The sequence below is a fragment of the Phasianus colchicus genome, chromosome 2 (genome assembly GCF_987193195.1).
Source record: "Phasianus colchicus chromosome 2, bPhaCol1.hap1.1, whole genome shotgun sequence".
Lineage (NCBI taxonomy): Eukaryota > Metazoa > Chordata > Aves > Galliformes > Phasianidae > Phasianus > Phasianus colchicus.
In genome coordinates, this window is record NC_143437.1 from 2,826,771 (window position 1) to 2,848,687 (window position 21,917).

Genomic DNA, 21,917 nt, shown 5'->3' on the forward strand with positions numbered 1-21,917 from the left:
AAGTGAAATTTTGGTGACAGGTTAAAGAAGGGTTGTGTATATCATACCACAACCTGCACTTTGCCTGCAGTGTTCCATATTTGGCCTAGGGGTGAATATGCTGCTGCTGGTGGTAGTTACACCAGCTCAGCTACAGAACTTGGTTTTGTGAAATAAAGGTTAGATTTCTATCCCAAGCCTGCATTATTATGTTTGACAGCATAGTTTTTGTCTGGTTAGCTAATAACAAAATAAACTAATTGCTGAAATCCTGAGTGTATTTTAGAAAGGATGCTGTTGAGGTTCATTTGTTCCCAAAACTGGGAATGAAATGGAAAGTACTTTTTCGGTTTCAGTAAAGCAAAGTGATGTATGCAGAGGTTAATCCAGCTAGTCTAAACTATTTTGCCATCCTGAAGTGTTCACTTTGTGGCATGACGTGGTGTATTTAGTAGCAGGACCAAGAAAATTCTGGGTGTAAGAAGGAAGGTGCATCTTTACTGAGCTGTAAACAAACAGGGATCTTAAGCTTTTTTTTTTTTTAAAAGAAATTAAGATGCTTAAGGCCAGATTTGGAAATACAGTTTGATATCTAGATGTGGAGATGAATATCTAATGTAGTACCTAATTATTTCATAAAGCTTTATTTAATTTGCCTCTTAATTGTTGGTAGCCTAAGGGTGACAGACGATTTGAACGCTCTTGCAAGTATGCTGAGATAGCTGAGATTACAGCTGAAAACTTGGTCATGTCCAAAACACTTGAAAATGTCACTTAAGTTTTGCTGTGTGAAGGCCTGAAATGTTGCTTTTTCTATCATGCATGTTAAGCTATTTGTAAGCATTAAATTGGCAGTTAAGTGGCAAAAAGGGCAAAGTTGAAAGATGGAAAGAAGGGGTTTTCTTTGCCTTTGTTTTCTAAGTTGGGATAATGCAAATTATAAGACAATAGTGAGAAAAGCTAATGTTCTCTGAGCTTCAGTTCACCTTTTTTTTTTTTTCTTTCTACTTAGAGCCAGGTACTAATGAAATAAATAAAATACTCCTGCTTCTGCTTGGTTGTGCTGTTCAGGTAAGCTTAAATAATGTTTGTTTGTATGGAATTGTTTGTGTTAACATTTTCTTATCCTATCACTTTCATACCTGAAGTTGTATGTAACTGTAGCCTTCATTTCTCTAATGATGGTATTACTTTCCTTGACAATCAGGATGTTCTGACAGTTCAAGTGGCTACAACTCTGCATCTCCTATATCTTACTGCATATGGCAAACTTTGTAAGATTTCTAATGGTTCATTAATTGTAACTGTACTCACCTTAGGTACTGTAAAGAAAGGAAGAAAATGATAAATAATGAAGAGTTGCCTTACAGTTATATCTTGCTGAAATGGTTTGCATTCAGTCTGCCTACTCTGTTTAATTTTCATTAATTTGCAAACTAAGCAGGATTAAATGAGTGAGGGAAGTCACTCTACTCAGATGTGTCATGTCAAGCAAGGATGTGTAAATCTTTCTAGTACTGTCTCCCTTTGCACTGTTTTGCTATCAGAGTTGTTACAGGTTGTAACTGCACGACCTTTACCTTCTAGGCTGTTCTAACCTAAACTTTGAAGATTTGGCTATCCATGAGGGATGTGTTGTGTGTTTGGTAGGCTTGGCAGTGAGTAGGCTGCAAGGCAGATAAGATGTAAACTCATATCAGGTTAGTTATCTCCTGGGAGCTCCTGGTTTGTGGGCAAGGTTAGGTCTCTCACTAAGAGAACACCTGCTTTGTGCATTGAGCTGGTGCCAGCATGAGTAAGAACAGTGCAGGACAGATGACAAGGTGGAAATATTTCTAAGATACCCTGCTCCTATGATCACGTATTCAGTAGATTCTTCTAATGGACTGCAGTTCTTATTAAGGAGGCTTGCACCATTCAGCTAATTAAACTGAAAAAAATAGATTAATCATGTATTTTTAACAACTTAGGTAAGTGATGTGAGTATTAAAAAGAGGACACTGAGAAAGTGCTTGTGGAACTTTGAACAAATAGCTACTTCAAGAAACTTCTTCCTTGCCCCCATTGCAGTAGCTGCTCTTTTTTTAATCATTTTATTAATGTTGAAAGTTGTTGTAATGATTACAGCACAGCATAAATATAAGAATACTTACTGATCAAGGAAATTATTGGATAAAATTTAGTGATGTGATTACTGAAATTTCAGTTTCATTACTCTTCGTACTTAAAAATACAAAGGAGGAATGAAAATATGATTTTATATGAACATGCTCTAATGTATATAATGTATATATATATTTTAGTGTCAGAAAAAGGAAGAATTCATTGAAAGAATCCAACATCTGGATTTTGACACAAAAGCAGCTGTTGCAGCCCATATTCAAGAGGTATGTTATTTATATGCTTTTCATTTTCTGGAGATGGAATATTTTGTAGGAGTGTTTATTACGTTTGTTCAAAAACAGGAAAATCAAATAGAAAGTTTGTCTATTGTTTTTAGTGAGCAAAAAATGTCTTTATATTTTAGCTTAATTCAGAAAAAAAATTTGTCATCTAATTCCTTACATTGTTAGAGCAGCACTTAGAAGCAAGTATGTTGCTCCAAGAAATTCTTAGATGTATTGCAAACTGAGCGTAACGAGAATGTCACATGCAAATTACTAAATCAAAAATGAATCTCCTGTGCTGCAGTATGTCATAGACACTTTTTGCTTTTTATTTTGCCAGAAATGCAAGTTAAGGTATGCCATTCCATTGCACACAACTTAATGTATATTAAACGTTCATGTCTTTTTTTTTATGTCATGTGAGAATTTAGCCCATATAGTTTCAGCGTTGTTTTATGTATGCTTCTTTTTCTTCTGGTATAATTTAAAGGGTGTGCCTTTTTTCTCTTCTGTTTCATTCTTTGTAGGTAACTCAGAACCAGGAGAATGTGTTTGATCTGCAGTGGATGGATGTCATTGTATTTACACAAGACTCTGTTGAACCTCTTTTGAAAAATATGACATTACAGTTGAGAAGACTTGTAGATGAAAGAGATGAGCACTTAGAGGTACAGATGTGCTTTATTGCTTAAGAGAAACATAAGAAATGATTTTTGAAAATGGAGAAGGTTACTGTTTTTAGAACACTTTAATGTATGTTCAGTTAGTGTACAAAAGCAAGGACTCCTTACTGCCAAAATGTTGCTTCAAGTGGTTACAACGTGCATGCTTTTGGTTGAATACTGTTATGAAGCTGAGGGGAAAGTAGCAGCTGATCTTTATCACATAGACAGTTTACAGGAGTGTTAGAGCTCTTTTACAGCTATAAGCAGAAAAGACAGAGCTGCATCAGTAAAGACTCCAGGAATCAGAAACCCATCAGTGTACATGGCAGTCAGTGAAAGGTATTGATGTATCATATGGTTTTGAGTGAATTGGAGCAGAATCCAGGAGCAGAGTTTTTACAGGCTTATGAAGCACTCATTGCACAGTGTGAGAATGAGAAATAGACATGTATTAAAAAACAATGCGAGTTATAAATCATCTTAAGGATACCAGATTTGCCCCTCAGTAGCATGGGAATATGATGATGTTGCAATTATTCCTGATGTTCCTGTGAATGTCACCAACTCTGTCCTGTTCACAGCTTTGGTAAGAGAAGAGGAGCAGCTTGAGGGGAGACTGTATGTGGTGATCATTTTTTTGGAAAGCAAGGGAGAAATAGCTTTATTGTGGAAGAGTTCTTCCTCTTGAAATAACACCTTTATTTTTGTGGTCAGAAAGGAAAGCTCCCATAGCTCTCATTCATTGTTTATGCAGCTGGCAGGGATGCTACTGCTTAATAAAGACCACCACTTTCTTTACAGACTTATTTTTATCCTCATTTTTGAGGAATTCATGAGGAATTATCCTGTCCATTTTGGGCACTGATATTTTGATGGACCTACGTCTAAATTTGAATAGTTTTACAATAGCCAATCAGTACTGTTAAACAGCTGTGACTATTCAAAACTTGCTCTAGGTATAGAGGTGTGCAAAGGGCTTAACATTTTTTCCTATACTTTATTTCTCAGACTATCATAGAACTCTCAGAAGATCGGGACTCTCTCCATTTGCTACCTCAGGCATCAGCAGCACAATCACCTTGTGGATCTCCTGGCTTGAAACACACTGAAAGCAAACAGCACCTGTCAGTTGAGCTAGCAGATGCCAAAGCAAAGATAAGAAGGCTTAGGCAAGAGATGTGAGTACTTGTAGGCTGCAGTTATGTGCTGAAAGTTGTTCATTTTTAATCATTTTTGATGTCACATGATAGAAGCACTCTACAAGGAAGTACTTTCAAATGTTAGGATGCAGTTAAAATGCCTTTTTAAGCTATTGTACCCCAGGGGGCATATTTCTAGCACATAAACCTATAGCTGTGTGTGTCTTAACATTGCACAGCTTATCTAACACTGCGTTGCCTTTTTCTTTTACACATTGTGTCTGTAGTGTAGTTTCTGAGGCAAGTTCTTTATGCTTCCTCTGTTGTTCTTGAGCAATAATCTGTGCCTGAGTGTGGCTTTAACACATGTGTGTTCATGCATGTTTTTGAGAGAGTAATCTGACATGCTTAAAATTGCCTCAGCTGCAGTTGCATGGGGAGGACATTTAGGATCTGGAAGTAAGAGCTGTGTCCTTGATTACTGGAGGATTAGTGGCAAAACATGGCATTTAAAAGGAGATAGGGAATCACTGCTGTGCTGTCTATAGCATAATTAACTCATTCTTTTTAGAAATAGAGGAAGAAATGGTCATCTGTGATTCATTCTTGGTTTATGAAACATTTAATTTGTTGGAGTTGGGAAGAAATCATTCATTAGAATTTCCTTCTGTGTGTTTGTCTGCTCGTGCCTCTTAAAACTGTTCCTTGTAACTTATACTTGTCTGCAATGCCAATCTGTAGAGGAAATAAAGCAAGTCAAATTCCAGTAAGTCTCTTGACCTATTGGAAACCTGGGTGCAGTTCACTGGCAGGAGGTGATTATTTATGGCTATGGAAGATGTGATTTGTGATGTGAGTAAAAATACAGATTGGGTCAATAAAGAGTCTTAGTTTCCAAGTCGTTACCTTCATTTAATATAGGAGTGCTGCCTTCTCCCCCTGCTGGTGATCCTGGAGCTGGGGGCTGTGTTTCCCTTCCATCACCTGGTCCAAGTGATGTAAAAAAAAAATCAGTCCAACTGTAGCAAAGATCTGCTTTCTTTCTCATTAAAGACAACTGTTTTGGTACTTATCAAGAAATAACTACTGTCCTTAGAGTCTAGGAACAAATGTGAGTAGTAGTGAAGTTACCTAAGGAGAAAAATAGCAGGCCAGGAGGAGAATCTGATTCTGTATAGCATTGTGGTTTTGTGGAATTAAATATGTGCAGTTTGAACTTAAAATTACAGATGTTAAATCTGTAGAGACTTAATACGTGTAATAAGTAATTTGCATCTCATGGAAACAGCATAATTAGAGATTTTTAACCTCGCACATCAAGTGGAGAGAGGGGACAGGTAAAATTAAATAGAGTTGAAAGTAACGTAAGTCAAAATTACAGCTCACTGGTCTGCTTTTATCAGAGTTTGTTGATCAGATTATCTCTAGCTGGCTGGTTTAAGTATCTAGTTGATTTACACAGAGAATGCCCTTCCCCCACCACATCTCAGCTTTCATGAGGAATAGAGGACAAAAAGATGTGGCTTTTTTTTTTTTTTTTTTTTCCCCTTCTGATGTCTGTATTATTATGTGCCTAGTGAAACGAGCCCGCCCAGGATATTCTATAAACAGCTGCACCAAGAAAATTAGTGAAAAAATTGCTGTTATTAGTTTGATTGACAGTTAATAGATAGCCTAAACAGTGAACACTGGTATGTTCTGTATAATTTAGTACAATCCTCTCTAGCCTGTAGCTGAAGCATGCAATTAGGACAACAGCGATGGCTCAGAATATTTCACATTTTGCACTCCAAGTCCTCAATAAATTTCCTTTACAAGTAGCAGGACATTTAAAAGGCTAGACTTTGATAAATTGACTTCTATCTATAGCATTTGTTATTAAATGCTGCTGATAAGCTTAAAACTAGATTCATTCCAGGATTGAAAATAGTAAGCTTTGAATTTATTTATAACCTGGTTTTGGCATGGTTTAATATACACTGTAGCAAACAGAATTTCATGCAGGAGATCTGTTAAGCTTATTTTTCTCTGCAGTACCATATACCAAGATTTGAATCCAAGGAGTGATTTGAGGCATGTGATCTAGAATCTCCAGAATTGAAAGTTATACAGCTAATTTTCCATATTTCCATGCAGCACAATAATACCAGGAATATGAATGTTGATAGTAAAGTTACAGAGACCTAACATAATGTGGAATACATTTATACTTCCATATGGTTTCTGAACACTTATGGGAAAGCTTTGATATCAGATGTTGCAGTGAACTATATAGAACGAACCCCTGCCTACCTGTAGGCTGTCAAAGACCTTCTTGAAAGTGTATGGTTGCAAAAAGGTCATTCACTGTGAGATTTACTTTTTATAAGCAAGCATTATAGTTCCTACAAAAACAGAAGTGAGGATTTTTTTCCAGTAATATTTTTAGACTGTATTATACATTTCAGTCTATTCTCTTGTTTTCCATTTTATACTTCTGATTCATATTTGAGTTCCAAAATGCTCAATGATATGGCAACACATTTGAATATGCAATGTACCTTTAACTATAGGCAGTTTTGGAAATGGCACTTTTTGGGTTATTTTTTCAGTAGTGAACGCTGTTGGTCTTGAGACAGAAATGAATATTGAACAATTAATATTCTGTGTCTCTGAGAAGATGAGATTTCTCTTTCAGTTACTCATTGCTCAAAGAACTCATTTCTTGAGCATTGAGAATTAAGTGTTAGCTGGAAGTTAAGAATATGAGTCCTATAAGAAAAGGAGTGTTCTAAATCAAATTGTTTTTGTTATGAGCTAAACTAAAGCAAGAACTGCAATGTCTCCATAGAACTGTAAGTCATTATGCAGGAGGCTGCTTTCCCTAATGCCAGATTATTAAGTAGTAACTTTTTTTAGTGAGTAATGGCATATGAAAACCTCAATTCTTATTTGTACAAAAATGTGTACTTTTTTTTTTTTTTAACAAAAATCCTTGCTATGAAAATTCTTTATCCCCTAATCTTTCTGCCTTCCATGAGTAAGAGATCTCAGTGAACAAGGTTTTAACAACTATGAAAAGCCTGGCCAAATAAAAAAGATTAAATACAGTCTAAGAGCTGGAGAATACCAGAAGCACAGTGGCATACTGAAGTTTTGCACTCTGATGTGTTCATGAGATACTGGATTCAATAACAGAAATATCAGTAAATCTTAGCATCTGCTTCTCAGGGTGATAGCTATGAAGTTTTGCAGTCATCTTTAACTGTGTTTTGTGTTTTCTCTTTGAAGTGAGGAAAAGAACGAGCAATTTCTTGACTATAAACAAGAACTTGAACGGGTGGAAAGTGAACTAAGGAAGCTTCAGCAAGAGGTATGGGCTTTGTCAATCTATTGTCTTGTTTAAACTCCGTTCTGAACATGAATAGTTTGCTTCTTTGTTGAATCTAGTGTGCTAAAAGTAAAAGATTCTGCATTAGGTTACCATTTCTTCTCTGATTTTTTCACTTCAATGTTCAAGATATTTGCAACTAATATGTCCTGTGCTGGGGACTAAAGAGTACCTGTGCTGAATTCCTGATATTTTTTTTCCCTCAAGAACAGTACATTCCAATTTTGGCTGTTTTTCTTTAAACCTTGAATCTACATTGATAATGAAGGAAAGCATGTAATTCATTTGTTCTTAAAATCTGAGGTTATGTAATTACTGAGGATCGTTTGATAATATTAGTGGTCAAGGAAATGTTCTGAAACTTAGAAAAGCTTGGAAAAGGCCAGCGCAGTTCTCTTGGAAATCCGTTGTTTGCTGCTCATGTAGCTATGATAAATGTGTGAAGTAACAAAGCTTACAAGTTTGTTTCTCCTTTTGTGGTGCATATTCTGAAACAGACATAAACTTTGGAGAGTTTATGTAAAAAATGAACATCTGACATCTGTTTTTGCTATTGCCTCTATTGTGAATTGCCTGTATTAAATACCAACTGTAACTTCTTCAACAGTTTGATAAACAGTCTGCAGTTGTTTATTTTGGCAAATAAATATTGATTCAGGTCTCTAATTCTATGCTAGACATTAATTACTCGCAACCAGAGATTAGAATTTGTCCATCTAGGAACACGAGGTTTGAAGAAGTTGTCATCTTCCTTTCAAAGCTAAGAGCATTTGTGAAAGCATTCTATGACTGAATTCCTAAATTGTGTACAGATCAGAAATAACAGATGGCCTCACGAGGATACCAGTGAACATCAACTTGGTAGCATATCTTATGAATCAACACGTAGGGAAAAAAGTATATTTGTGTCCTTTAATACTGTATGTAATTTCTGCATTTTCTAGAATAAGAGTTTACTCTCAGATGCCCGTTCTGCCAGGATTTATAGAGATGAATTAGATATTCTTCGTGAGAAGGCAATTCGAGTTGACAAGCTTGAAAGTGAAGTCAGCCGGTACAAAGAGAGACTGCATGATATGGAATTCTACAAAGCTAGAATGGAGGTATGTTAAGCTGAGAAAATACTGACTAGCCATCATTTTTCGTTTGCTATCACTCTTTGGAAGTTGTTTTGATCACTTAAAGGTTGAGACGTGGAGCAGTGTTGTAGCTTTTTACTCTGGGATACATAGTAGTCAGTCTTATATGGTAAAGTACAGTTCTTATGTGAGAGTCCCTATGTCTAATTCCACGTTTTCATTACGGCCTTAAGTTGTGCCAGGGGAGATTCAGGTTGGGTGGTAGGAACCTTTTCTTTCTCTGAAGGAGCAGTGAGACATTGGAATGGGCTGCCCAGGGGGGTGGGGGAGTCACTGTCCTGGAGGTGTTCAAGGAATGTTCATGTGTTGTAGTGAGGGTTGTGGTTTAGTGGAGAAACATTGGTAGTGGGTGAAAGGTTGGACTGGTTAATGTTGGAGGTCTGTTCCAACCGTGGTTGATTCTGTGATTTGAAGTCAGCAGTATTCATAGCTCCAAGCTCTCAAGGCCCATAGGACAGACTGTTTAGGATATACCTATTAGCTGGTGAGAAACTCAAATAAGAAGTTGATTGACAATATATAAAAAATGTAGTAATTTTTTTCTCCTCTGTAAGTCTCCAAAGAGAGGGTACTTTTCTAAGTAAGGCATTGAAGAAATACTGGTGACACAGCAAATGCTAGATGAGTATACAATGACAAGATTCCACGGATAAAGTGCACTGAAAAAGATTCACTGACACCTTTAATGGAGGCACCTACTTTTCTAGCAAGAATTAGTTTAGAAATCAAATAATTGTAGCAAATTTCTAAGGCAAATAGAAAGTTGGCACAATTTTTGAATGAAATAATCACTTATGGGAGCCAAAGCTAATTAAAGTTTTAAGAAGATTTCAAGGTGGGCATTAAAAAACATAACTCTTAGGAAAGCAGAAAGAACTAAAATGGAAGTGAAGATCTGTTTACTTTGAAAAAGTAAAATTAGGATACTAGTTTAAAACCTTTCTTTAAAGTAAAAATGACCAAACAGATACGAGGCTAAACTACACAGCTGCACAGTATTATTCCATGTTATATCTTCATCTAATGTAGACTCTTAAAATCAGAGAACTGGATGGGAATCTCAGGATCACGTTCAGTCCCACTGTAAATGTACTGAGTATTTCTTACGTTTCCATACCACTCCAAACAAAGGTTTGGTGTTCATCCATTCTTTAAGACCTGATTGGTGAAGTGTCCTCAGCCTTTCACAGCAGTCTTTTGCTTCTTTGAAGTCTGTGACATATCACACGTTCTGTCATAGTTCTTTGTGCTCTACAGCCCAACAGCATTCTGCCTTATAAGGTAATTTTTTCCATTCTCTGGGTTCTGTGCTCATTTATATCTTTCTTAAAATTAGATTCCTAAAACTAAACCTGGTCCTGCATGGTAGGAGCAGTAGGAATTCCATTTTCACATGCAGTTTAAGCTAATAAAAAACAAAAATTTATTTACATGTTCTGTAGCCTGCAATCTGATTTTTTTTTTCAGACATACTTGAATAGAGACAGTTGTTAATTAGTTTGGTTTGCTCCATAATAAGTTAATATTTCAGTAGGTAGGAGTTCAAAGGGTAAGTATTTATTTTATTCAGTGGTCTCTTTTTCAGATTTAGTAGGTGACTGCACACTTCAGTTTGAAAATTTTTGTGTGTCGTTCACAGCTACGTGTAACTGCTGTAAATCTGTTTCTGAGGTTTGTTACAGCTCTCAAATGAATGTTCAACATTAAAACATTTCTAAAACTGGGTGTGATGGGTATCAAAGTTGTATTAATAGCACAGTAATTTTATCCTGTTTGTTTTTCTTGCCTTTGTAGGAGTTAATGGAAGACAATCAAGTGATGCTAGAAACAAAGAGGATGTTTGAGGATCAAGTAAAGACACTGCAATCCCGTTCTGATAAATTACATGTGGTAGAAAAAGAGAATCTACAGCTGAAAGCTAAACTACATGAAATGGAGTTGGTAAGTGTAAATGGATGATGAAGAAACCTACTAAAAATCTTAGAGTTCTGTTTGTATTTTTAATAAAAGATCTTCCTGTCAGAATGGTGTTAGAGAAGAGTAAGGTATGTCTTGATTTACTAATCTTTTTCTGATGGGGTTTGCTACAGCAGTCTTGATTCTGGTTAGGGAAATAAAAATTGCAAAGAGCAGTACTCTTCTGAAATGTTTAATCAGCTTAAATTATGCTGATGAGACTCATTAGTGAGAGGATAGGATAAATGTTTTTTGGATACAGTAATTTTTTTGTCACATAAGTTCTTAGATAGTACATGGTTCATGTTTCCACTTCTAGTATTAATAAAGTGATGTATTTTCCAGAAGGTTTTTTCTCAAAATAATTTCTGTTTTTAACCATTTCTTCCCTCAAAAGTAAATACTGTAAAGTACAAAATCATAATGTGCCTGTTTTGCAGGTTTATTTTGTTTGCTTTCAGTTTTCATTGAGGAGCAGGAGTTTACCTTCTACTCTGAAAATTTTCAGAAATTGATAGTGAGTTATAGCTACAGTTTATTTTCCTACAAGAGTAGAATGTGCTGAGAGGGGGACTTACAAAGACTGTTGAGATTCTTTCACTGTGGACCCATTCCTGTTACAGCTTTTTGTATGGAAGTGGTCTTATCTTAGAGAAACAAATATTGATCCTTTTGTTTATTGTGAGTGCCACCAAGCTGTGCTTATTGCATATACTTCCTTTCCTGATATTCTGAGAGAAGTGAACTTTGAAAAACAATAAATTGAGTCATTGCCATAGGTTATGTTGAGAAAAGATTATTCTCTGCATATTTGCCTTTGCTGTTTGCCACACTTCTGTTCTACGTCCTCCATAATTTTGTCTGTTCCTCCCTGTCTCACTGTGCATTAGCAAATCAGAAAAGAGACTCTGCATTTCTCTGTTGCATACTTGATAGTAAATAATTTTGTGTATGTTGAGACATAACTTTTTCTAAAGTTACACATGAAATAATTTTTAAGGAGCGTGATATGGACAGAAAGAAGATTGAGGAACTTATGGAGGATAACATGGCTCTAGAAATAGCTCAGAAACAAAGTATGGATGAATCACTACATCTCGGCTGGGAACTTGAGCAGATAAACAGGTTTACTGATCATTCTGAAGGTAAATTTAATAATAATTGCAAACTGGAAAAGAGTTGATAAATGAAGGCTTGGCAGTGAGAGTAGTATTAAGAAATTAAAGCTCCTAATCCTGATCAGTTATTCTTTTCTTTTTTAAACTCAGGCCTCTATATCCATGCAGAGGCAACCGTGTGTTAAAAGGGTGTAAAACCCACAAATACCTTGGAGTTAAATGGTATTGATATTCAAACGCCTGTATTCTGCCTTGGTACTCTGAGAGTCAGGAAAGATTTACTAAGGTTTCTCAATAATTGCAGTAATTCTTGCAGCAAGAATATTGATTCTTCTGGTATAGAATGCTTGGTCATGTTGCTGGGTCACATACCAAGGATTTGAGGAGATTGTGGGGAAATATCTGTTGTGATTATGAACTATAGAATATGTAGGACATTTATTGTTTGCATCTGTGGTGTTCTCCCTTGAATAAGAAAAATGAGTCACTAATGCTGTCTATTCAACTAGAAGGCACTGCAGAATCATCATAGGCTTCTAAATCCATTAAATCTAAAAATGCCAAGCCTATCCTTGAATGACTCCAGGTAATGGAAGAAACCTTTTTTTCCCCTCTTTTTTTTTTTAATTGTGTTTTTCTGTCGCAGTGTCATATAAATCACTTGGTCTTGAAGTAACTGAACTGACATCAAGCAGACTACTGAAATTGGAAAAGGAAAACCAAAGTTTACTGAAAACAGTGGAAGAACTACGAAGCACAATGGATGATTCTGTAGGAGGCAATAGTTCAAGGATTCTGAAAATGGAAAAAGAAAACCAAAGACTAAACAAAAAGGTAGTCACAGTGTGTTTTGAGTTGTGTATGAGTTGCCTGATTTACTTCTATTTTTTAAGGCATAAAATAATAAACACTGCCCTGATTTTGACAAAAGTAAATATTGGTAGTGTCTAAATAGTGATATGGTGCTTGTAAGTTTAGGATAAGAAAGACAACTTTTACAGGAGAGATAGAAAGATTTTTTTTAATTATTTTTTTTTAATTAATAATTTCCAAATGGAATCATTTTATTCAGAAGACTCTCCTAACGGGGGGGAGGAAAATCAATGTGTTACTATTGGGACATAATGAAAATGTTTTATGATTCTTGATAATTAGTTTAATTATCAAGAATCATACTTTAATTGTGCAACTATTACACAGGGGGAAGTATGTGTATATGGAGGGAGAAACCTGTCGTCACCTATGGAGAAAACTTGATCATGTATTCTTGATCATGATTGAGAAAAGAGAGATGATGTGTCAAGAAACTGATCAAGTGAAATGAGAGAAGTTAACCAGATTTATCTGTGCTGATCTACAGTATTTTACTCTGCAATTTACACATGAAATAGTTTAGTCAGGGATTATCATAGGGAATAAAAACTGAAAAAAATAGGGACTAAGTACAATGGAACAAAATGTCTTTAAAGCTTCTGGAATAGCTATGTCAGACATTAGAGAGATTACTGTTGAAGAGAGAAGAGGTAAGAGAGAGTTGGGGGAAAAAAATGAAAAAGGAATCCCTTGTTGTCTGATAGTGTTCTTACCACTTCAGGTGTCTGCCAACACGTCTTTCTTCTCTCACTTGACTCTCAAAACACTGTTGTGAATTGCAGTGACTTCAGAAAAATGTGTGAAGCTGAACAAAATATTTGTTACAGATATTTTATACGTAGTCTTTCTATCTAGACATGCTTTCTTTTAAAGCAGTCATTACTACAGAGCCTTACAAATACCAGGTAGACTGACTGTATCAACCCCACTCTTGGTGCCCAGTTTGCACAGACCTGCTGAGACAGCTGGGCAGGCAATGGATAAATTTGGTTCCCAGGTGGTACCTGACTGTGATTGGTAATTGAGCCAGTTAATTCTCTGTTGCAAAGTGCCAACATCCTCATAAAACATGCATTGCTCTGCTAAGTTAGGGATCAGGACTGTCTTAATTGCAGAGGGAAAATAAACAGCAGACTGATCAAATATTGGTGTTCTCATCCAAAGTAGAGGTATAATTCAATTCTGACTTAATTGATGTCATGCTTTTTGCGTATTTCCAATCACTGAATTATTTTGTAGAACAGAATCTGTTATTCCGTGGTCTTCTATGATTATTGTTTTATTCCTTATTATTTTTAACAGCAAGTAGGGGTATGATTCAGGTAATTGGTGTCTAGAAGTATTTCTACTGAAGTCAGAGATGAAGAGGCAGTGAAGGTGTAGTAGAAACTCCACTTTCAAAAAAATAAAAATGGGTGCTTGGGGAAATATCCAAAGCCTAATAATGTTACCAATACTTTTTATGAAAAAGTACTTTATAGGTCATTTTCTCTGCTAACATAAAAGATTGTCTGTCAGGAATCATTGAGGAATAGATTGAAATGAATTATTTGGATACAAAACAAAGTTACTCTAACTCGTTTACTCTCATATTTATGAATAAAAGGCAAGATCTAACTTTTTCAAGTTTCTTTTTTTCCTAGATTGAGGTACTGGAAAAGGAAATTATCCAAGAAAAACAGAGTCTTCAGAACAATCAAAATTTGACTAAGGATTTGATGAAAGAAAAAGTACAACTTGAAAAGAAATTTGAAACACTTCGAGAGAACTTAGAACGACAAGTGAGTAACAGAATTAAAGGTCTTAATGCATTGTATTATATTGCTCTTTTTTTATTTCTCTATAGGCATAAAGGAATTGTAAATGTAGCAATTCCTGCAGCAAGATAACTTGTCTAAGACCTGCTGCCAGTGAGAGTCATGACTTATTTTTAGCTGAGTCTTTACTGTTAATTTTAGGACTTGTTAGTGTTGAATTTTCATGTTTGCTATAGTTGATTAGAGGATGTAGCTCAGCCAGAATAGGAAATTGGTAACTTTGGAGTTAAGCCAAACACCTCTCAGTGGAGAAAAACAAGATTCAGGTGGCTGGTCAGTGTTTGGAGTAATGTTGGAGTACTACTGAGAAGTGCAGCAGTCGCCTCTTGCAGGGTCTTGTATCTGAGCTGGTCTGCTGCTGAGGCTGTCACTTACCTTTGTAATTATCTGGATACTATGGGTCCTGCCCCAGATTCTAAAGATCCCTTGCACCAGAACTACCAGCTAGTCACTGCTCAAAAATGATGGCAGAAGTTCTTATTTTGCTTGCTAGAAATTGGAATCTGTGTCTTATTAAAAGGTGTGGGCTGTATTTGGAAGGGTACTGATGTTATCGTATGGGTGCAGGCACTGGCAGAGCTTCTGCAGGTCTTTGAACAATTCAGAAGGCAGTTAATAGGAGACAAGCTATGGAGACTTCTGGAAAACATTGTTAGTAATCAAGTCCTTCAAAATTAGAACTGTGGTTATCTTTTATTAATTCCACTGCTTTTTGATGACTTTTGACATTTTATGGTTTAACTGAAAATTACAGAGTACAGTATTTTGGAATACAGTATACTTTAACAATTCTGAAATATTGTAAAGCCCTTGTTTAATCAGAAAATCAAATTCTAGACTTGGAAGCTAAACCCCAACCACTGTGCTTGGCATGAAGCTTTACTTTCATTTAAGATAAGTGGTGATAATTTTAAAGCAAAGATGCCATCTTATCTTGTTTTGTTACAATAACTGATTTATGCATTGTATTTGGAGCATGCTCAGAACCTTTCTGGAATGGGACCTAAGTCCCTTCTCAACCATCAGGAATCCACGTATTGTTTTCTGTGATGAAGTGGGACTGATAATTCTGTGAGACTATTTCTGCTTTAAAATAATGTAGATCCTGTAATTAATAGTTGTATTTAGACTTATGTACAAAAGAACACATCATTTGCTCTGTTTTTTTTATTGTGGCTGGCACTTTTTTGCATTTCTCCTAAATGGTTTATTGTTCAAACATCCTTTATGAAATGTGATCTGTGAATTTCTAAATATTGATCTGAATAGCTTTCTGGGTCTTGTAGTCTGTTAGTAAGTAAAATTGATATAGAGCAAGGGGGGAAGAAAAAGAAAAATCAAGATATAAAAGCTATCCTTGTTCTTTAAGTAGATTTGAGAATGCGTTCCTCAAGAAAATGATTTAATCTTACTAGAGACTTTCTTTGCAGGCCATTTTGGAGCAACCTGTCCTAACCTTTTTTTTTTTAACTGAAAAATTAATGTAGCTTTGATATTTCTCCCCAAAATGTGATTTGACTGTAAAGAGGATGCCCTCATGTCCCAAAGATCAGTCCTGTTTTTTCCAAGTGAAATAAAGATGCTGTTGCATCTGTTCCACTTCTTTCCATCTCAAGTTTGGTTTAGAACTCGACTGCAGTTTTATACTTTGTTTATATGTTTCTAGAAAAAGCTCTCTGGAAATCACAGATTTTAAGGAAAATACAAACTAGATTTGATTAAACACAAATGAGAATGAAATGAAGTTAAGAAATAAAACACAGCTTTTGTGGGTTTTTTGTGTGTTTTATTTTTGTACTCTCTGAAATCCAAGAGGAAAATATTTGAGGAGTCTCACTGACTTACAGCTTTTTTGTCAAACTCTCACCCCTGTACATTTGCACTGTCTGTAATGGTTCCAAAGAAATAATCAGTAGAGTAAGTCTCATTTAAAATCCTACCTTAAAAAGGCAATAGGATGCAGTCCTAGCATCTTAGTTGATGTATGGGAATAATTATTTGTTGACACGTTGCTTACTAAAGTTTGTTTTTCCCTTGAATTAGGTTAAACTATTAGAACAAGAGAACGAACGTTCAAATCAAACCATAGCTGCTTTAAGACAACGTGCACAAATCAGTGCTGAAGCACAAATGAAAGAAACTGAAAACGAAAACAAAATTCTTCACGAGTCTATTAAGGAAACCAGCAGTAAATTAAATAAGCTTGAATTTGAAATAAAACAAGTCAAGAAAGAAATGGAACACTATAAAGAGAAAGCAGAGAGAGCAGAAGAACTTGAGAATGAGCTGCATCGTCTGGAGAAGGAAAACGAATTACTGCAGAAAAAAATTGCTAACTTAAATATCACCTGTGAGAAGATAGAGGCCTTAGAAAAAGAGAACTCGGACCTGGACATAGAAAACAGAAAGCTGAAGAAAACTTTGGATAGTCTGAAAAACCTCTCATTTCAACTGGAGTCCTTAGAAAAGGAAAACTCCCAACTTGATGAAGAAAATTTAGAGTTAAGAAGAAGGATTGAATCTTCAAAGTGTACAAGCATTAAAATGGCACAGTTACAGTTAGAAAATAAGGAGCTGGAGAGCGAAAAGGAGCAGCTTAAAAAAAGCCTTGAACTCATGAAAGCATCATTTAAGAAAAGTGAACGCTTAGAAGTCAGCTACCAAGGTCTAGATACAGAAAACCAAAGGCTACAGAAAGCCCTTGAAAACAGCAATAAGAAAATTCAGCAATTAGAAAGTGAATTACAAGATTTGGAATCCGAAAATCAAACTCTGCAGAAAAACTTAGAGGAGTTGGTAATTTCTAGTAAGCGCCTGGAGCAACTGGAAAAAGAGAATAAGTTGTTAGAACAGGAGACTTCTCAACTGGAAAAAGATAAGAAACAGCTAGAGAAAGAAAATAAAAGACTTCGACAGCAAGCAGAAATTAAAGACAGTACTTTAGAAGAAAACAATGTCAAAATTAACCATCTGGAAAAGGAAAATAAGTCTCTGTTTAAACAAATAGCAGTCTATAAGGAGTCATGTGTACGCCTGAAAGAACTAGAAATGGAAAATAAAGAACTGGTGAAAAGAGCTAGCATTGATAAGAAAACCCTCGTCACTTTACGAGAGGTAAATAGAAAGTGGTTACCATTGTTGTAATCTGTTTATAGCATAGAGAACTAATATCTATGTTTTTGGGAAAAAAAAAAAAAAAAAGAATGCTTTAATCTGTAAACTGCTAGCATTATTTTAGGGGTTGCAGTAGGGACAGAGTTGCATAATAATAATAAATGCAGTCCTATTTACACTGAAATCTTTAAGGGTGCTTGGAGACAGTTATGGAGCCTTTGTTAAATGAATGTCATTTAGATTCTTCATCTTAGTGTTTGTTTGGGCTGCAGCATTACCCCTTGATTCTGATGTTCAAGACCAAGTTAGAAAGGAAGGGAGTGAAGAACTAAAATGAAATCCTACTTTTGGTTGCAGTGGAATGTCTGGTACAATTGAAAGCTAGCAACTGGAAGGAAGGGAGTTAGTGGCACAGATTTTAGATAGCGATGGAAGATTTGTCCCATAGAGAAAACTAAGACTATATCATTTTATTTGTATGATAACACTAACTTTTTCTGTGTAAGGACTTGGTGAATGAAAAACTGAAGACCCAACAAATGAATAACGATCTAGAAAAACTTTCCCATGAACTTGAAAAAATAGGCTTAAACAAGGAGCGTCTCTTGTGTGATGAGCAGAGTAGTGATGACAGGTAAGAATGGTATTGGCTTGCCCTGTCAAAAAACAGTACAGAAGTGAGGGTCTGTCTTATTCATAAACATGAAATGGTTTTATAGATGGTATTGTGTGTGTGTTGAGATTTTAATGCACGGTAACACACAAAATAGAACTTGCTGTTGTTTGGTATGAGTCAGTTAGTTGATGCACTTTTACACTGGGCTGCCTTTGGCAATGAGTTACCAATTTTGCTACGAAGAAATTTCTTGAAGTATGTCAGTAGATGTGGTTAATGTATAATTAAAACAGCTAATGTTCTACTTGGTAGTGGAAACAGTAAAATATAGTATCATCTTAAGATTTTCCCTTTTTGACTGGTAGAAATGTTATTAACACTTTTGTCATGTTAGCTTAAATTCTGTCTTTGCCTACTGCTATTTTCTTGTAAAATCTATGAAAAAAGAAATGGCTTGCTTCCCTTCCTGTGTGGACGAAGACATTTCTAATACTTTCCATGCCTGCCAGCATAAAGCAGCTGCTACCTGCTACCTGTTTCAGTTTCCTCTATTGTATTTTGTGTTCTGTCTTCTCCTGCAGGGATTTAGGGAAAACTTGTGACAGAAGAAAAGCAGACAAGTATGGGCTTCTGGCCAATGTTTCCAATCTTTCCTTCATGATGCTACTCTTTTCTTAAAAAAACAACAACAAAACCAACAGAAGCAGGGGAGAGTAATAGCTGGTGTTGTCATGATCATCTGTTATTATCAGTGGTTGTCATGTACATGTAGATTGGTTTAAGGGCCTTTTATATTGAAAGAAAACCAAATTACATTTCTTTTTCTTTGGTTTCCTTTTCTTGGTGCCAGAGCTGATTTAGTGGGGTGGTGCCATAGAGCCATTGCCATCTCTTGTTTTCTGCTGGTGTCCTTTACCTTCTCTCAAGATCAGCCCTTAGAACTTTATCTATGGAAGCAGATTCCTAAACCTTTTCACGTAGTACAGCTTCCAAAAGCACCTACACAGAATCACATTCTTTCCCATTTCAGATACTTCTCATTCATTCTTGAATGCTTTTTAAAAACTGTATATAGAGCTTGGAGGATCATGAATAAGAAATATTTGTTTGAAATGTGAAAAGTTTGGTTGGAAATTGTGCTTTTCAACTTTCCTGCCTTTTACTTTGCAAAGTGAAAACACTCTTTTTCCCCCCTCATTTAGAGAAAATTCCATCTGGGGCTAAGCTGATCCCATCTGATAAATTAGCTTTGAATTCTTTCCCATTTTGCCTTACCTTTCAAATGGCAGCTGTCTGTAGGCAAACATTTATAGATTCAGACCTTGAATCTGAAATACCCAAATGGCAGTGAGATCAGAACTTTGTACTGTTTCTTGTTGTTCAGAATTCAGAAGGATGCTGGAGATTGAGTCTCTGTTACTATTCTTTTTCCTCCTCCTTTTTCTGTGTAACTGTATAACTTCCTAATAACAGAACTTACTTGTAGCTGAGTATATGCTTCAGCTCACAAAGATGAAATGCTGTTTGTTCTACTTTTCATAGAATGGCTGAAAACTATTTCTTGTACCTTACAATCTGGAATTCTCATCCTACTATGTGATGGTTTTGGACAGCTTTCTACTTATTAATTCTCTTACCATTGGTCTTCTGCTCCAGTTCCTGACTAGATCTAATGCTGTTGTCAATTCAGGAGTCTCTGCAATCTCTTCTCTTCGCTCTGACAGATTTTTCAGCAATTGAGATTAGGAAGGAAAGAATTTATGGCTGTTTCTATTTTATCCTACAGCTGGTAAAAGTGGGATGTCTTCCAAATCCTGAACACAAGTACAGTGACAGAGCAGTTGAAAAATGGAGTGTGGCCTTCTAAAATCCTCTATTCTGAAAGATCTAATGATGCATTAGAATATCCTGCACTGACAGTTTCAGGAAATGCTGTTCTAAAGCAATATATCCTAAATCTGGTCACTCCTCTCCAAAATATGCGATTGTTTCTTTAGGTGCCCAACAATATTTTAAATATAGCAAAAAAAAAAAAAAATGGAATCTTCATATGTCAGGAGTGGTAACAGTCTTAAAATAGCAGCAGCTGGGCTGAGTGAGCAATTCACACATTCATGCATCAAATGAGCATGCACCTGCAAAGAACTGTTCTCCATCCCTAATGCCTCCTCTATTTGAGCAGGCAGGAAATGGAAATTGATGAAAATCTTGCTCTCCAAATACTTCACATTTGAATTTAGTTGCAGTCCCTGCTGGATTTGCTGGATTGGAGCCAGAAAGAAGGGTGATGTCAGCACACACTCACATTAATTCTCCCAGTAAAGTCAGCACCCTCCTGTTGTGGCTGAGTATTTCTTTTGTATATCTAATATGTTTTAAAAGAAAGAAGGATTTAAAAATGGTTTTGATTGTTACCTTCCATTTCTGTTAGAGACTTGATGTTATCACCAAGGCATCTTCATGCTTTTGAGTAGAGTTAGCACTTGGATGTTTTTGAATGTTGGGTCTATTGCTTCAGAGCACTGTGAAATTTAAATAACCTGAAATAATTGTTGAAAGAAAAACATTTTTTTGTGGCATGCCTTTGAATAGGTACAAACTTTTGGAGTCAAAATTGGAATCCACCCTTAAGAAGTCTCTTGAAATAAAAGAAGAAAAAATTGCAGCTTTGGAGGCTCGTTTGGAAGAATCAACAAATTTAAACCAGCAACTCCGTCAGGAACTTAAAACAGTAAGGATGTCTTTTTTTTGGTTAAGTGAAGCCTATTCCAGCTACTGTTGTTTCTGCTTTTTGCTTGGTATTTTTGTTTAAGGCAGCAAAAAAGATGAGTAACCTTGGGGTAGCATAAAGCAGGGCAAAGCTGTAATTGCTTTTTAAAACTGGAGTAATACAGGTCCAGAATTGAAATCGCATGAAAAGAAGTCGGTGATCATTGAATATGTCAGGTAGATAAATATTCTGCAGCCTGTTTGACTTGGGATGCCAAAAATAGTCAATTCTTAGCAAATTACATTTCCTGATGTGCTTTGAGCCTGAATGACTAGTTAAAAAAAGAAATAGTCTCCTATAGTTTCCTTGGTTGTTGGACTTGGTTATAAAAGTTGAGAGATACAATTGAAAGCACTAAAAGAAAATGAAGTCTCCTTTTGGTTCACAGTCATACTTGTCTAAGTGTTTATTGTGGTTGAGCTATCAGTATCCATATGTCATTTTTACTGTACCTCATCAAACATAAAGAAAGCAAATTTTACAAATGCAATAGTATAGAGCATTTTTTTTGTACTGTGGAAAGTAGTATGGTCATATGATGTTATATGATGTTAATGCAAATTGTCTTGAATAATTTCAGGTGAAAAAGAACTATGAAGCTCTCAAACAAAGACAAGAAGAAGAAAGGATGGTTCAGAATCCTCCTCCAAGAAAGGGAGAAGAAAATCAATCTGTCAATAAGTGGGAGAAAGAAAACCAGGAAACTACTAGAGAATTACTGAAAGTTAAAGATAGATTAATTGAAGTGGAAAGGAATGTAAGTTTCTGTTATTCTCATTTGAAATATCTATCATGAGCTGTTCCATAATGTGAATAAGGATATTCTTAAAGAAGTGTGCAATTTATCACCTAATCTACAGAATCTGTGTTATAGTACATAGCACAGCTGGATCTTGTGATGCTGTAAAGCACTTGACAGGCATTTAAAAGGAAAAAAAAAAAAAGGAATTTTTCCCTTTTGAATCTACAGATAT

The 21,917-nt window shown here is 35.7% G+C and overlaps 1 protein-coding gene across 16 annotated transcripts in view; it reads left to right on the plus strand.

Moving 5' to 3' along the window:
* The window catches only part of CCDC88A (coiled-coil and HOOK domain protein 88A), a 75,608-nt gene that overhangs the window by 25,697 nt on the left and 27,994 nt on the right, over nt 1–21,917 (plus strand). For all 16 annotated transcript variants that reach the window (XM_031597863.2, XM_031597864.2, XM_090134529.1 and 13 more), the window contains exons 5-18: nt 992–1,050; nt 2,283–2,366; nt 2,894–3,034; nt 4,040–4,209; nt 7,441–7,522; nt 8,485–8,643; nt 10,474–10,620; nt 11,636–11,780; nt 12,400–12,587; nt 14,270–14,407; nt 16,487–17,557; nt 18,064–18,191; nt 20,766–20,904; nt 21,524–21,700. In XM_031597863.2, the coding sequence (XP_031453723.2) occupies nt 992–1,050; nt 2,283–2,366; nt 2,894–3,034; nt 4,040–4,209; nt 7,441–7,522; nt 8,485–8,643; nt 10,474–10,620; nt 11,636–11,780; nt 12,400–12,587; nt 14,270–14,407; nt 16,487–17,557; nt 18,064–18,191; nt 20,766–20,904; nt 21,524–21,700 (2,828 nt within the window). The remainder of the gene's footprint in view (nt 1–991; nt 1,051–2,282; nt 2,367–2,893; nt 3,035–4,039; nt 4,210–7,440; nt 7,523–8,484; nt 8,644–10,473; nt 10,621–11,635; nt 11,781–12,399; nt 12,588–14,269; nt 14,408–16,486; nt 17,558–18,063; nt 18,192–20,765; nt 20,905–21,523; nt 21,701–21,917) is intronic.